The sequence below is a fragment of the Bidens hawaiensis genome, unplaced genomic scaffold (genome assembly GCF_021521415.1).
Source record: "Bidens hawaiensis isolate Kalapana, Puna unplaced genomic scaffold, B.hawaiensis_p1.1 tig00005061_1, whole genome shotgun sequence".
NCBI classification, from domain to species: Eukaryota; Viridiplantae; Streptophyta; class Magnoliopsida; order Asterales; family Asteraceae; genus Bidens; species Bidens hawaiensis.
In genome coordinates this window covers 710,159-724,286 of record NW_027491322.1, presented here as the reverse complement: position 1 = coordinate 724,286, position 14,128 = coordinate 710,159, and the positions used below count along the sequence as shown (strand labels likewise).

At 33.8% G+C, this 14,128-nt stretch overlaps 2 protein-coding genes across 2 annotated transcripts; one reads left to right on the top strand and one right to left on the bottom strand.

The window, feature by feature from the left end:
• The first annotated feature begins 1,503 nt into the window (after positions 1-1,503).
• LOC143628807 (shaggy-related protein kinase epsilon-like) lies at positions 1,504-5,913 on the top strand. The gene is made up of 13 exons (XM_077098292.1): positions 1,504-1,721; positions 3,473-3,659; positions 3,773-3,865; positions 3,976-4,035; positions 4,118-4,390; positions 4,484-4,555; positions 4,645-4,701; positions 4,783-4,923; positions 5,014-5,064; positions 5,157-5,252; positions 5,346-5,429; positions 5,524-5,626; positions 5,704-5,913. Exons 2-13 carry the CDS (start codon positions 3,540-3,542, stop codon positions 5,784-5,786), a joined length of 1,233 nt encoding a protein of 410 aa, XP_076954407.1. The 5' UTR covers positions 1,504-1,721; positions 3,473-3,539; the 3' UTR covers positions 5,787-5,913.
• Positions 5,914-8,062: 2,149 nt separating this feature from the next.
• On the bottom strand, positions 8,063-12,955 carry LOC143628806 (phosphoenolpyruvate/phosphate translocator 2, chloroplastic-like). The gene is made up of 9 exons (XM_077098291.1): positions 12,617-12,955; positions 11,123-11,245; positions 10,871-11,023; positions 9,629-9,714; positions 9,451-9,535; positions 9,259-9,378; positions 9,099-9,176; positions 8,334-8,463; positions 8,063-8,259 (listed from the first exon to the last, which is right to left on the bottom strand). Exons 1-9 carry the CDS (start codon positions 12,953-12,955, stop codon positions 8,189-8,191), a joined length of 1,185 nt encoding a protein of 394 aa, XP_076954406.1. The 3' UTR covers positions 8,063-8,188.
• Between the last annotated feature and the right edge of the window lie 1,173 nt (positions 12,956-14,128).

The window sequence follows — 14,128 nt, the reverse complement described above, 5'->3', positions numbered from 1 at the left end:
TTGAGTAATATATTAAATAAGTATGATTACAACTACTATTCACAATCTTAAAAATAAATCATAAATCTCTAAATACTTATTTCGATACAACATTAGACGATACACGGTACAATCGGAACAATACGAACCATCCATCAATAAAAGAAAGCTTCAGTCGAAGAATGTGCAGCAAAAGAGAATCAATAAGGTTTTAATCGGCAACTTATGAATAGAAAGAAATAGACTACGGTTACATGGGAAAAGAAGGCAGATTGAGTTCAGTTAAAGATCCACGTATTATTAACAATGAACCCGCTGAGTAAGTTTTAAAAGCTAAAATGTTTCATATACATGCAAATGTTTCATACATATAAAAACGATATAGTTTATATTCGACAAGTTAAATAATGAAAATGTTTAGTTTATAAAAATGTTTTATAAACAAACCTAGCATTTTTTTTAAAATAAAATACGTTTTGCAAAAGGAATTAGAGAAATCATTAAAAATATATATATAAAAATGTATAATTAATGTATAATTAATATGAGAGAGAGGCGGGAAAAAATACTAAGATTGCATAAGGGAATGACATGTGACAAAAGGAAACTTTTGTTTATTATTTAATATAGATATAGATAGGTTAGGTATCCATGTCTTACATATGTTTGATAACTTACATTCTGTAAGTGATAACTTTTGATAAATAAAGTTGAGTAATATATTAAATAAGTATGAATTACAACTACTATTCGCAATCTTAAAAAAAATCATAAATCTCTAAATACTTCTTTCGATACAACATTAGACGATACACAGTAGAGTCGGAACAATACGAACCATCCATCAATATAAGAAAGCTTTCAATCAGTCGAAGAATATGTAGTAAAAGAGAATCAATAAGGTTTTGATCGACAACTTATGAATAGAAAGAAATAGATTACGTTTACATGGGAAAAGAAGACGGATTGGGCTCAGTTAAAGATCCACGTATTATTAACAATGAACCCGCTAAGTAAGTTTTAGGAGCTAAAATATTTCATATACATGTAAATGTTTCTTACATATAAAAACGATATAATTTATATTCGACAAGTTAAATAATGAAAATGTTTAGTTTATAAAAATATTTTATAAATAAACCTAACGTTTTTTTAAAGAAAATACGTTTTGCAAAAGAAATTAGAGAAATCATTAAACAAAACATATAAAAATGTATAATTAATAGGAAAGAAAGGTAGAAATAAAATACTAAAATTGCATAAAGGGAATGACATGTGACAAAAAAATTTTTTTTTTTATTATTTAGTATAGATTAATGTGGTGCATAGAAATTTACATTTACATACATCATTAAATGATATGATTATAATTAAAGGTGTACAGCCAGCACCCTCATCCAACCGTTAAAAAGCCATACCCAAAAAGATCAACGGCTACAAAGCCTCACAAACACAAAAGCTTCCACCAAACCACCACAGGGCCCACCCAAAGCCAATGTATACGGACCTCTAAACTCGCCCAAATCAGATTTCATAAAACCATTTCAAATCCGCCTGCAACAATCAAATCAATTCAACTTCATCATACAAACATATTAATATTATTATCGAATCGCAGTCTCAGAAGTATCAAATTCACCGGCGTTACGTTCCGATTTCAATTATTTAGCGGTTGTTTTGGTCTGGTGTTGAATTTGATCGGCGATTTACAGATTCCGAGCTGTTTTAGCTACATATTACAGGTGTATGTCGAATTTATTGGTTATTGAATCAGTTTGTTTGTGTAATTTTGTAATTAGATTAGAACTGAGTATGATTTTGCCCTAATTTTGTGTTATGTGGTTGTTAGGATATGTTTTAGTTGTTAGTTGTTGGTGTTTGAAAGTTAGGGCATATATTCATTGAAATTAAGGCAAGTTTGGTAGGTTACATGTAAATAAGGGAGTGTATAATATATTATGATGTAATTTAAACGATCTAGTGGCTAAGCAGTTAATGCGGAAAAATATCGGACATCGGTCGAGGACCGATATTTGAGATATCGGTTATCGCGGTGAGATATCGGGGGGATATCGGTAATTTTAATATCATGAAGAATTTATATATATAGCACTTTAACACTAACAATTCAACATATTCTACTATTAACAGATTAACCTTTTGCAACACTAACAATTTAGCAAGTAGGAACTGATTAAGACTCGAAACACCAACATTAAACAATAAAAGTTGAAAATTAAGACTTAAAACACTGATACCGGGAATATTGGTAATATGTCGGTGAAATATCGGTCAATATTGCCGATATTATCGCCACCGATATTTTGACCGATACTTCACATGAGGACCGATAACCTAGATACCATCGATATACCACCGAGATTGACCGCATAGTCTAGTGGTAGGTTTTGAGTTTTGACAAACTCAAAATGACAACAGATTTCGGTTTTTTAGCGGTTGTTTGGTCTGGCGTTGAATTTGATCGGTGTTTTGTCCGAGCCGTTTTAGCTACAGATTATAGGTATATATCGAGTTACTTATTGAATTAGTTTGTTTGTGTAATTTTGTGGATTGATTTTGCTCTAAGCTTGTGTTATATGATAATTAGGATAGGTTTTAGTTGTTAGTTGTTGGTGTTTGAAAGTTAGGGCATATATTCATTACAATTAGGGCAAGTTTGGTAGGTAACCTGCATTTAGGGGAGTGTTTAAAGTTATAATTAGAGGATGTAGCTCCTGGTTTGAAAATAAGACTATAAATTGTTATTTATGAGTTATGACTAAACAATTGCAGCTAGTGGTAGCTTTTGACAAACTCAAAATGAAGCAGCTTTCGGTTTCTTTCTCTAATGCTCTAGCTGTTACACGTCATATATTGCTTTAGCCACTTTGCGATTATGATACGTGCTTCTAGATCATAGGGATCTCTAGATAACTCTGATGTAGATGTTATTTAATGATGAGTTGTGATTTTATTGTTGTACAGATGCTTTTTAGCACGAGTGATTTTGGAAGTAATAGTATCATGAAATGTTCAAGCTCATAGTTTGAACTAGGGCTTCAGAAATTACGGAATCTTGTTTTCTTTGTGATTAATATTGCCTTCAGTTTCTGTTATATGGTTATTAGGATATCTTTTAGTCGTTAATTGTTGGTGTTTGAAAGTTAGGGAACATGTTTATTGAAATTAGGGCAAGTTTGGTAGAAAATTTACCTGAAAATAGGGAGTGTATAAAATATGAATTAAAGGATGTGGCTCCTTGTTTGAAAATCAAACAATAAATAGCTATTTATGACTAAAAGTTGCAGCTAGCGGTAGGTTTTGACAAACTGAAAATGACAGCAGCTTTCTACATAATGCTCTAGATGCTACACATGTCACAATTTGTTTTAGGCACTATGCAATTTGATTCATGCTTCTGGATTATAGGGATCTATCTCTATAATTCTGAAGTAGATGTTATTTAATGATTTCTTATGATTTTTTTTTCCAGATGCTTTTTAACACGGGTGATGCTTAAGTGACAAGAAATACATTATATTATTTGGTCTTCCACAATTATGGCTTCTGGTGGAATGGCTCATCCGACGGTCGAAAAAGTGGACGGTGATTCAATGTTTGTTGACAAACTGCCTGAAGAAATCAATGAAATGAAAATCAGAGATGACAAGGTGGAAAAGGTTGCTCCTTGTGTCTTCGACATAGTTCCATTTTATTTACTTTTCGCAATTTGGTTTATTATTCCTTGGGTGCATCTTTTCTACAACTCTCACATATACGCTGCCTATTTTAGGAAATGGAAGCAACCGTAGTGAACGGAAATGGCACTGAAACTGGTCATATTATCGTTACTACTATTGGAGGAAGAAATGGTCAACCCAAACAGGTAACTTTATGTCTTTACACACCTCATAAAGTGTTTATGTGGGTGTGTATAAGATAGACTTTAGATATGATTCCATTTGTTGTTTAAATACTTTGTAACTGTTATTTCAGACAATAAGCTACATGGCGGAGCGTGTGGTTGGGCAGGGTTCTTTTGGAATTGTGTTTCAGGTAATATTTTTAATTTGCCTTGAAACACCTCAAAAGAAAGAATCTTTTTACATACCTCATAAACAATTTGTGATGTATGCAGGCTAAATGCTTAGAAACCGAAGAAGCTGTTGCAATTAAAAAAGTATTGCAGGATAAACGATATAAAAACCGGGAATTACAAACGATGCGACTTCTTGATCATCCCAATGTTGTTTCACTTAAACATTGCTTCTTTTCAACTACAGACAAAGATGAACTTTATCTCAATTTGGTTCTAGAATATGTACCCGAAACAGCTTATCGTGTAGCTAGACACTATAGCAAGGCAAATCAAAGAATGCCCATGACTTATGTCAAACTATACACTTATCAGGTTTGCGCTTTTCATATACGGACCTTCATTTATCCTCATTTATATTCACATACCCTTTTCATATATGAACCCATGATACTCTGGTGTTTTCAGATTTTTAGAGCACTGGCGTATATTCATTCACTTGGCATCTGCCACCGAGACATTAAGCCTCAAAATCTTCTGGTTTGCTTCTATCAACCCCCCCCCCCCCCTCCCCCCCTCTTTCAAAAATAAAAAAAAGGTTTACATATTTTGGAAAATATTTCTTGCAGGTGAATCCTCATACCCACCAGCTCAAACTATGTGACTTTGGAAGTGCTAAAGTTCTGGTAATATATATGTTTGGTCATTAGTTATATGTTATAACATGCTATTTTGTTGATTTTATTTTATATTGTCTGAATGAACAGGTGAAAGGCGAACCGAATATATCGTATATATGCTCTCGGTATTACCGTGCACCTGAACTCATCTTCGGGGCAACTGAATACACAACTGCCATTGATGTGTGGTCGGTTGGTTGTGTTCTTGCTGAACTGCTTCTAGGACAGGTTATTTGCATTAATATTAATAATACTACTCTCTTTATACATCATGGAATACTTCTTTCTTTTTAAATCTATTTCCATTGTACTGTATAGCCTCTGTTTCCAGGTGAGAGTGGAGTTGACCAACTTGTAGAGATCATCAAGGCAAGTTTTTTCCGTTTTATACAAAAAATTATTACTTTTGAAAAAAAAATCTTCGTTTCTGTATTTATTTATTTTTTTAATTATCTTTTTAGGTTCTCGGTACACCGACCCGTGAAGAAATCAAATGCATGAATCCAAACTACACTGAATTTAAGTTCCCACAAATCAAAGCTCACCCTTGGCACAAAGTGAGGATATTTATTATTTACTTTTCAATTTCACTTGCACCTGCATTTTTAAACTGTTATTATATTTTATTCAACTTCACTTTTCATACATAGATTTTTCACAAGCGGACCCCGCCAGAAGCCGTAGACCTTGTTTCAAGACTCCTCCAATATTCTCCTACCTTGAGGTGCACTGCTGTAAGTGCACATAACCTTACTTAAAGTTATTTTATTCACTGTAAGTCTTTATATATCGATATTCTTGTATAATAAATAACAAATTATTTGACAGTTGGAGGCATGTATCCACCCTTTCTTCAACGAACTTCGTGATCCAAACACACGTCTTCCAAACGGGCGGCCCTTGCCACCACTCTTTAATTTCAAGCCTCAAGGTTAGTTATTATTTCTAACGATTATGTGTTTGCATTGGAATGCTCATTAACTGGTTCGGTTTATGGTAAATTGACAGAGCTGAAAGGGGCATCTTTGGAACTTTTGGCTAAACTGATACCAGAACATGCTCGCAACCAGTGTGCCTTCCTTAGCTTCTAAGTCACTTAAATTATTATTGTTGTGTAATATGTTATGTTATCCACATATGCTTATTTGTTGTTCAACTTTGTTGCCTACCCCATTTTCATGTTCACCTTAGACTAGGGCTTGAATCTTAATATTTTATGTAGTATGTTATGTCGTTTCATATATATATATATATATATATATAAACTCTTTAACATGATAAAAAGTTGCTTTCTGATTATGATTACGTCATATACCTATATGCTGTATTATGGTTAAAAAGTGTGTTATTGATATTGTCTTCTTTTGTGTGACCGTTTGATGCATCATTACAATGGCATCAAGAGTTGCAGTAATCTTTGAGTGACCTGTTTGTGCATCATTACAATGGCATCAAGTTCGAATAGGTTATGTTTGTGTTTCTGCGTCGTGATGGGTTTAGTCTGCCCCGGTTTCAACCGAGTTCGAATTAGGGAAATACATTCTGCGTCTTTATCCCCTTGTTTCTTGAAATGGTCTCTCTGTTTTGAGTTTTCAACCTTTGTTAGATGAGTTTATTCCCTTTCAACTACTCGGGTCTACCTGTAGGTGTCAACATGAACCTAAGCAGGAACCCGAATCCCGTCATTGAAGTCCTTGGGACGGGGACTCCACATGCTTAGGCATTTCCGTGCATCATAGATCTAAACTCTCATCATGGTAAGCCAAAACTTTATCTTTCAGTGGTAGAATAACATTAGTTAAAATTTTTCTTGGCAGCATTCCAGTTTGTTACCTATCTGTGAACAGGAGAAGAGATCCACAAGATGATTCGGAGACAACAGAACGACAAAAACACCTAGCCCTCGGATATCAAGCATAAACATCTGAGTGTGAAGATAAGAGCATTCGTAGTGGAGCGGCTAAAAACGCCTATTTTTCTGCCACGTAGAACGGGGATATGCGTAGTGGTTGAAACCCCTTCTAATGTTTTTAATGATGTTTAAGTTTGTTAAAAGAAGATTAAAAATTAGGAAAGATATGATTGGTCAGTTGACCAAACCTTTTGCCCCAAACGTCGTCATTCCAACAAGATGCAGAGCCAAAAAAAAAAATCAAAATCGCTCCACTCATATAGTGGTGTGGGGGTGTTTTTGGCGCAAAAAGGGCATGAGTGACACCCATTACGGATTCCATAACTGGGTTTCAATGGGAGGCGATAGGTGATTTCTCGTTTAAAGAAATTAGGTTAGAAATTGATCCGGGCCAGATCCTCCAAATGATGAAAATTTTATTTGGATGAAACGGATGCCATCAAAGATTTTTTTTTTTTTTAATTTATTTTTTGTACGACTAAAGGGAATCAATAGAAACTTAAATGTAGAAACGTTAAAACATGGTTGCAATTCGTCTCTGTGTTCATTTTGCGGTTTAGCGCCGGAAGCTGCAAATACTCTCCTCGTGTAAGCTATCATCTTTCGTCTATATCTCGCTGAGTGAAGTTCTCGCCATCCTCAGTTAGCTCCAGATGAGGACACAAAAAAGGTATTTATGCCACTGCATTAACCACATGTTGGTATATATGGAAAGCGAGTGGCTGCTATAGCAACAAGTTTTTCAACAACCATCAGTATGCTATAGTGGTCCAACAATTGTAGTTTTAATTTGTAAAATTGGCACCACTTGAACAAATATGTGGCTTGTATATATTTTTTTTCTTTCTAGGTTCTGTTATATAGTCAAAACCCTTAAAAAAGTTATCTGATAATCTGATATATTGATATAATGTTTATCTTCAAAGTTTGTCATTTACTCCTTGTTCCATCTCTAGTGTATCATATCTCACTATCTTTGTAATCTAAGCAGTTAATACAGAAAAATATCGGATATCGGTCAAGTACTAATATCTGAGATATCGGTTAATATCTGTAATTTTAGTATCATGTAAACTTCATATATTTTGAAATTTAGCATTAATAATTCAGTATACTCTCTACTCATTAACAAACTAACCTTTTGCAACTTGCAAAACACTAACAAACGTAGCAATTAGGAACTGATTAAGACTTAAATCATTAGCATTGAACACTAAAAACTGATAATTAAGACTTAAAATATTTATACTAGGACTATCGGCGATATATCCGTCAAATATCGGTAAAATATCGGATAATATCGTTGATATTATCGGTACCTATAATTTGACTGATATTTTAACCGATATTTTGGCAAGGGACCAATAACTGATATATTACCGATATAGGCAATATCAACTGCATAGTTTATAATTCGGTTATACTTCTATATTTAAAAAGGGGAATCATGGCTAATAAATATATAAAGAAACCCTGGATTTATAAGCATTTTCACATAAATGAAACTGCTCCTCAATTCTATGCAATGCACTATCAATCCAAGGAGACTCGTATCGAACGGCATTTTACTTGGAGTACAAGTCAAGCGGCCTTTGGCTTTATCCGCTTTGCCTTTGAATACAAGAAAACTCCGGCAAGGGCCAAACCGGTTCCTGAAGTTAAAGAAGTATAGTTCGTAAGCGTGCTATAGAAGTTACATATTGTAGTAAATTGTAAGCATTTGTACCAAGAGAATTGATGGGAGAAACTGGTGTCTGGAAGAAGATAACAGATGACACAATCACTACCACGCGCTTCACACAGTTCCCAACAGCATGTGTCACCGGTGACACCATTCCTAGAATCATGTATGAAACCTGTTTGCCCAAAACATAGACGAGTGCTCTTAGCATAGTTGTCAAGTTTTACACATGTAGAGGTGCGCAAAAAACCAAAATAACCCAACCATAACAGGAATAACTGACGTAGAAGGTTGGGTTTTATTTCTTTTTTCAGAAAATATATTTTTCACTTCAGTTTTGGTTTTATTGTAACAAAAAACCGAAAAAACCGACTTGACCATTACAGAAAAACCAATTTCAAGTAGCACATAAGAAATTAATAATTTCTTTTATTTTTATTTTTATATGAAGAAGTTAATAATGATGTAGCCCAAAAATATTATATCAAAATGTGTAATTGTTAATTTAGAAATAAAGTTTAGGTTCAAAGTTTCAAGCCCAAATTTATTTCTATTAGCCTATTAGTCATTTTTTTGGGCACGAAATTTTGCAAGCCAAAATGGTAAAACAGAAACCGAAAAAGCATAAACCAGACGGATTTTCAAAACCCAAAAATCTTATTTTCGGTTTTGTTTTAGAAGTTTGTATCCCTTGAAACTTGCGCTATTTAGAGCGCCCATAGGTGGAACCGTGGAACAATTGTGAAACTTGTTTACTATTATTTACCGTGATGTACGTGTAAATGTAAATTATGGTAAAATTATATATACCTGTTGATAACTATGGAAGCAGATGCCACTCAGGACAAATCTTAGACATACATCTCTTACATTTACACCTTGACTTGCCTAAAGAAAACAAAAAATGTTACAAATATATCAAGATACATCAAAAAGGCTAATTCATTTATATGACTATAATTATACTCACAGCAAATTGCAGGTATTCGGGCGTAAACTTGATGCCGTCTAACAAGAACACAAACGGGATCAACAGGAAAAGTGAGACGATTGTCATAACCGAGAAGAGATTGATATTATCCAAAGCTTCCTGTCATTAATCACTTGATATAATTACAACAAATATTATTATGTATATGATGGTTGATTAATGAAAGTGTACCTCTTTGTTAACCATAAACATTTTGCTAAGCACATTGCGCGACTGGTTGGTCACATTTGATGCCATTGCACTCCCAAAACCAACCCTGTAACACTCACATAATATGGTTAATAGACCAACTCTACATGATTATATTAATTTTTGACAATTTAACTTAAAATTTTTTTTAGTATCAAACCAGTTAAATGAAGCCTCAGTGAAGGATGCTAACGCCACACCGCCAACGATAGGTACAAGAGATGACACAACCCATATTGTCGGTCTCTATACTCGCATAGATATGTTAGGATCCCGGTTAAGCAAAACACACACAGTCAAACTGCACAAAATAAATTAACACGAGACACAACGGTTTACGTGGTTCAGTCTAGGACTCTAGCTGACCTACGTCAACGGGCTGCAACCAGAATTTTTTTATTGCTTTATGTTCTCAACACTCACGATGAGATATTACAAGTATGATATGAATATATAGCGACTAGTCTAGATTGTGTGGGACAAAAAAGATAAAACGGGTTTCTATTTAGGATACTAGGGTCGGCTCCCAAGTAGTGACGGACCCAATATATTTCACTCACAGGGGTTGGAAAAGGGTCGGTGCCAAAATTTCATAGAGGTCGGTCGGGATTTTAACATATATATAACTCTAAAAAATATTCACATGGTCGACCGACCCCTAGTGTAGGTTCGCCATTGCTCCCTAGTGGTTTTCAACTAAAGAAAGGAACCCGATCAAGAATGGACCCAAAGGCCTCCACCAAACCCGACAACATATACAAGTAACAATTACAAATAATCATTTTACAAAGGTATATTGGTTTTTATTAATCCCAAGTATCATCTTTTGGTCGTTGCCGGCCCCATCTAACGAATTGGCTGCTGATGGTCCCATCTTTTAACGTGACTAATATTCCCAACAGTCCGCGACTAACATAATCCTAACGCCGTTACTTGCAAGTCGCCAGAAAAACGCCTCACATTTTTTGCTAAAAAACTCAACCTGAACATCGCCACCACCACCAACTGACTCACCACCAACCAACCACCACCACTTGAGCACCACCAACCAAATCCGACGATGGTTCTAGGGTTCCGGTGACTTCAATAATTGGGCTTTTACTAGAAAAAAGGTTCCTAAAGGTCCGATCCAGGGTTACAAAGATGTTTGGGATGAAAATGTTGAGGTTTTTGGAAAAAAATGTGAGTTTTCTGGGCAAAAAACGTTTTTCTGGCAACCTGCAGCTAACGTCTTAGAATTCTGTTAGTCGAGAACTGCTCGGAACAAATATGATAAAAAGTGGGATCGTTATCAGCCAATTCGTTAGTTGGGACCAGCAGCGACCAAAAGATGATAGTTGGGATTAATAAAAACCAGTAAACCTTTTATAGATTCAAATATTACAAGTATTGAATTACTGACCTCAGAAAGCAAGAGTACTGAGAATACAACAGTGAAAAAAGGCTCCATGGCTTTGATTGTGTGAGTGAAAGAAACTGCAACTTTTCCCAAACTTATATTAGTTAAAAGATTTCCCATTGTATGTGCCACTGCCAACATTAAAACAGGTACAATCTGCATAAATAAAACATTTTGAACATTAGCACTAGAATGAAACAATAAACATTTGTAGCATGATGCATTTATTTGCCTTAATAATATAATTAAGTTAACCTGTGATTTATGAAGCTTTGGTCTTGGATGAAGTTTAAGTGTCCACATAATCAAAATCATGAGCGTACCGCACCCGAATTGGCACGTTGTAACCGTGGTTGGGTACGGGAAAACCTTGAGTACCTATATATAACATAATGCATTATGAATTTATGTACAATCAATTCATTAAAGTATTTTCACCCTTTCTGCTTTTATTCATCAAAAGCTAAAGTATTATGTTCAATTATTCACCAATAAATTTGAATATCTTTATTTCTTATATCTTCTAACATTCTAAATCTACACCATTGTCCATTAAGTGCAGAGTTATAAATAAAAGTAGTGTTGCATTAATACATATCCGAATTACGTTTATGATACACAAATAAAAACTATTTGTAATATTAATACATATCTGCAGGCTTGTAAACGAACAGTATCAAGGTGTTTGATAAGATGAAAACTCCCAAGTGACAAGTGTTCAAGTCCCAGACAAAAATGGTGTAGTACTTGCCGTTCATATATATATATATATATAGGGTAAGGTTAAAATGAAAATCCATTTGAGTTGTGAAAACCCGCGAAAACCCTATGTAACATCGCTTTTTTGTTACATGTAATATATGTTGTAACATTAAATAAAAAATAGAAACATCAAAAAAAAATGTTTTGCTATTTTTTAACATTTTTTTACTAATTTTTATATGTGTGGACCACAAGATTTAAAGTTATATTTATATTTTTTATTCACTTTAATTGTGGACCACAAGATTTAAACATTAATTAAAAACGTGTGATTGAGAATGGGTTTCTAGAGTTTTCACAACTCAAGTGGGTTTTCATTTTATACTTAGCTATATATATATATATTAATACATATCCGAATTACATTTATGGTAGAAAAATAAAAACTGTTTGTAATATTAATACATATCCACTGGCTTGTAACCCAATGGTATCAAGGTGTTTAATAAGGTGAAGACTCCCAAACGGTAAGGTTTCAAGTCCCAGACAAAAATGCTGTAGTATTTGCCATTCAAATATATATATATATATGGATATATATTAATACATATCCGAATTACATTTATGGTATAAAAATAAAAACTATTTGTAATATTAATACATATCCACCGGCTTGTAACCAACCCAATGGTATCAAGGTGTTGAATAAGATGAAAACTCCTAAGTGGCGAGGCTTCAAGTCCCAGACAAAAATGGTGTAGTATTTGCCGTTCAAAAAATATATATATTAATACATATATATCCGAATTACACTTATGGCATAAAAATAAAAACTAATTGCAACATTAATAAATATCCACCGGTTGTAACCCAATGGTATCAAGGTGTTTAATAAGTTGAAAACTCCCAAGCGGTGAGGGTTCAAGTCTCAGACAAAATTGGTGTAGTATTTGCCGTTCAAAAAATATATATATTAACGCATATCCGAATTACATTTACGGTATAAAGATAAAAATGATTCGTAACCACAGGAAAATAGAAATAAACCTGCTTGTTGAAGATGTTAAAGTATATATTCAACAAGTACCATACTCCAAACATGGCTGCAAGTTGTGAAGTCTTGCCAACTTTAGCCGGACCCGTCGACTCGCCCGAGGCTTCATTAGCAGCAGAAGCAGCAGCTCTAACAACTGGAGAATATTCATGGTGAACTCTTTTGGTGAAAAATGAAGAATAAGATGTGAAAGAGACAACAGAATGATTTGAATTTGTGGTCTTGTAGTTGATGCTAATTGGTATGACTTTGGGTCTGGTGTTACAGTTGATATGGTTTAGAGGTTTAAAATCTAGAGAGGATCTATAGAGTGTTAATGCACAACTCTCCATCTCTTGTTTGTGTAAGAAAAATAAATGAGATTTTGGATGTATATTTGCATATATGTGGTCTGCACTCTGCAGAGAGGGAGAAATATATATATATATATATATAGTAATGTGTTATAGTGAGATTGGCTGTGATTTAGTTTGCTGGCATATAGATCCAAAAATGACCAGTCAACATGGTTAGGGGACCAGTTATATATATCAACCAATAAAAAATATATTTATTATCAAAAACTTATGATATAATTTATAGGTATGCAAGTGTGTTGTTAAACACCTATCACTTTTTACTTATACTAAAAGCATAACTATATAGTATAACAACACGAATGTGAATGTAAAAATACATTAACACCTCTCAGTGACGGATCTAGACATCAATTTTAGGGGTAACATTTAAAAATTTTTTTTTACTGCATTTCATACAATGTAAACGGAATAAAAATAGAAACACAGTAATAAATAAATTTAAACACATGGGTGCAGATTTCTCCTCTTACTTTATCAAGCGTTTAATTTTCGACCGCATAAATTAAAGTATTGTTCAAATGCTCATCACCCATTCGATTGCGCAAATCCGTTTTGATAAGCTTCAATTTAGAAAAACATCTTTTAACGTTGCGGTTGCACCTGGTAAAACTAACGCTAGCTTCAATATTCGATAAACCAAAGAAAAAGTATTGTTCTTTTCAGTTTCCACCATTACACGAGCAAAGCCAGACATTCCATCCAATTTTGCAAATTTATCATCTTTCTTTAAAGTGTAATAAAAGTTCGTAAGATCACCTGAAATACACCCTCTTTCTTCATTATTAAAATCATTCAAATACATCTCATAAAATGTCACTATCTTAGATATGTCAAACTTATAAACAAATAAGGATTTAAACCAGCCATATTTTTTAATAAACTAGTTGAGACCTCATTGAATCTATTTTCAAGTTCTTGAATTTGCACATCCAAAACCATATTAAAAACTTCAAACTCAAAATGATGTATGGTGCAACGTTGTTTGATGTCCGGCTAGTTTTCAATTTCCAAACAAAGTATAACTTTTGGAAAGGGTTATTGGGTTTAATTGGGTTGGGCTTTAAAGTTTGATTGGGTTTTAATTGGGTTGGGCTTTAAACAAATATGGTAACGTTATATTTTTTTTCAGGGGTAGCGAAATATGAA

Excerpts from the sequence above, each read along its gene's own strand:
- LOC143628807 (XM_077098292.1), top strand. The coding sequence starts at position 3,540 with ATGGCTTCTGGTGGAATGGCTCATCCGACGGTCGAAAAAGTGGACGGT. Across the intron at positions 4,556-4,644 it reads TTAAGCCTCAAAATCTTCTG|GTGAATCCTCATACCCACCA; the intron begins GTTTGCTTCTAT and ends TATTTCTTGCAG. Across the intron at positions 5,627-5,703 it reads CTTTAATTTCAAGCCTCAAG|AGCTGAAAGGGGCATCTTTG; the intron begins GTTAGTTATTAT and ends GTAAATTGACAG.
- LOC143628806 (XM_077098291.1), bottom strand. The coding sequence starts at position 12,955 with ATGGAGAGTTGTGCATTAACACTCTATAGATCCTCTCTAGATTTTAAA. Across the intron at positions 11,024-11,122 it reads CAAAGCTTCATAAATCACAG|ATTGTACCTGTTTTAATGTT; the intron begins GTTAACTTAATT and ends TTATTTATGCAG. Across the intron at positions 8,464-9,098 it reads GCTTCCATAGTTATCAACAG|GTTTCATACATGATTCTAGG; the intron begins GTATATATAATT and ends TTGGGCAAACAG.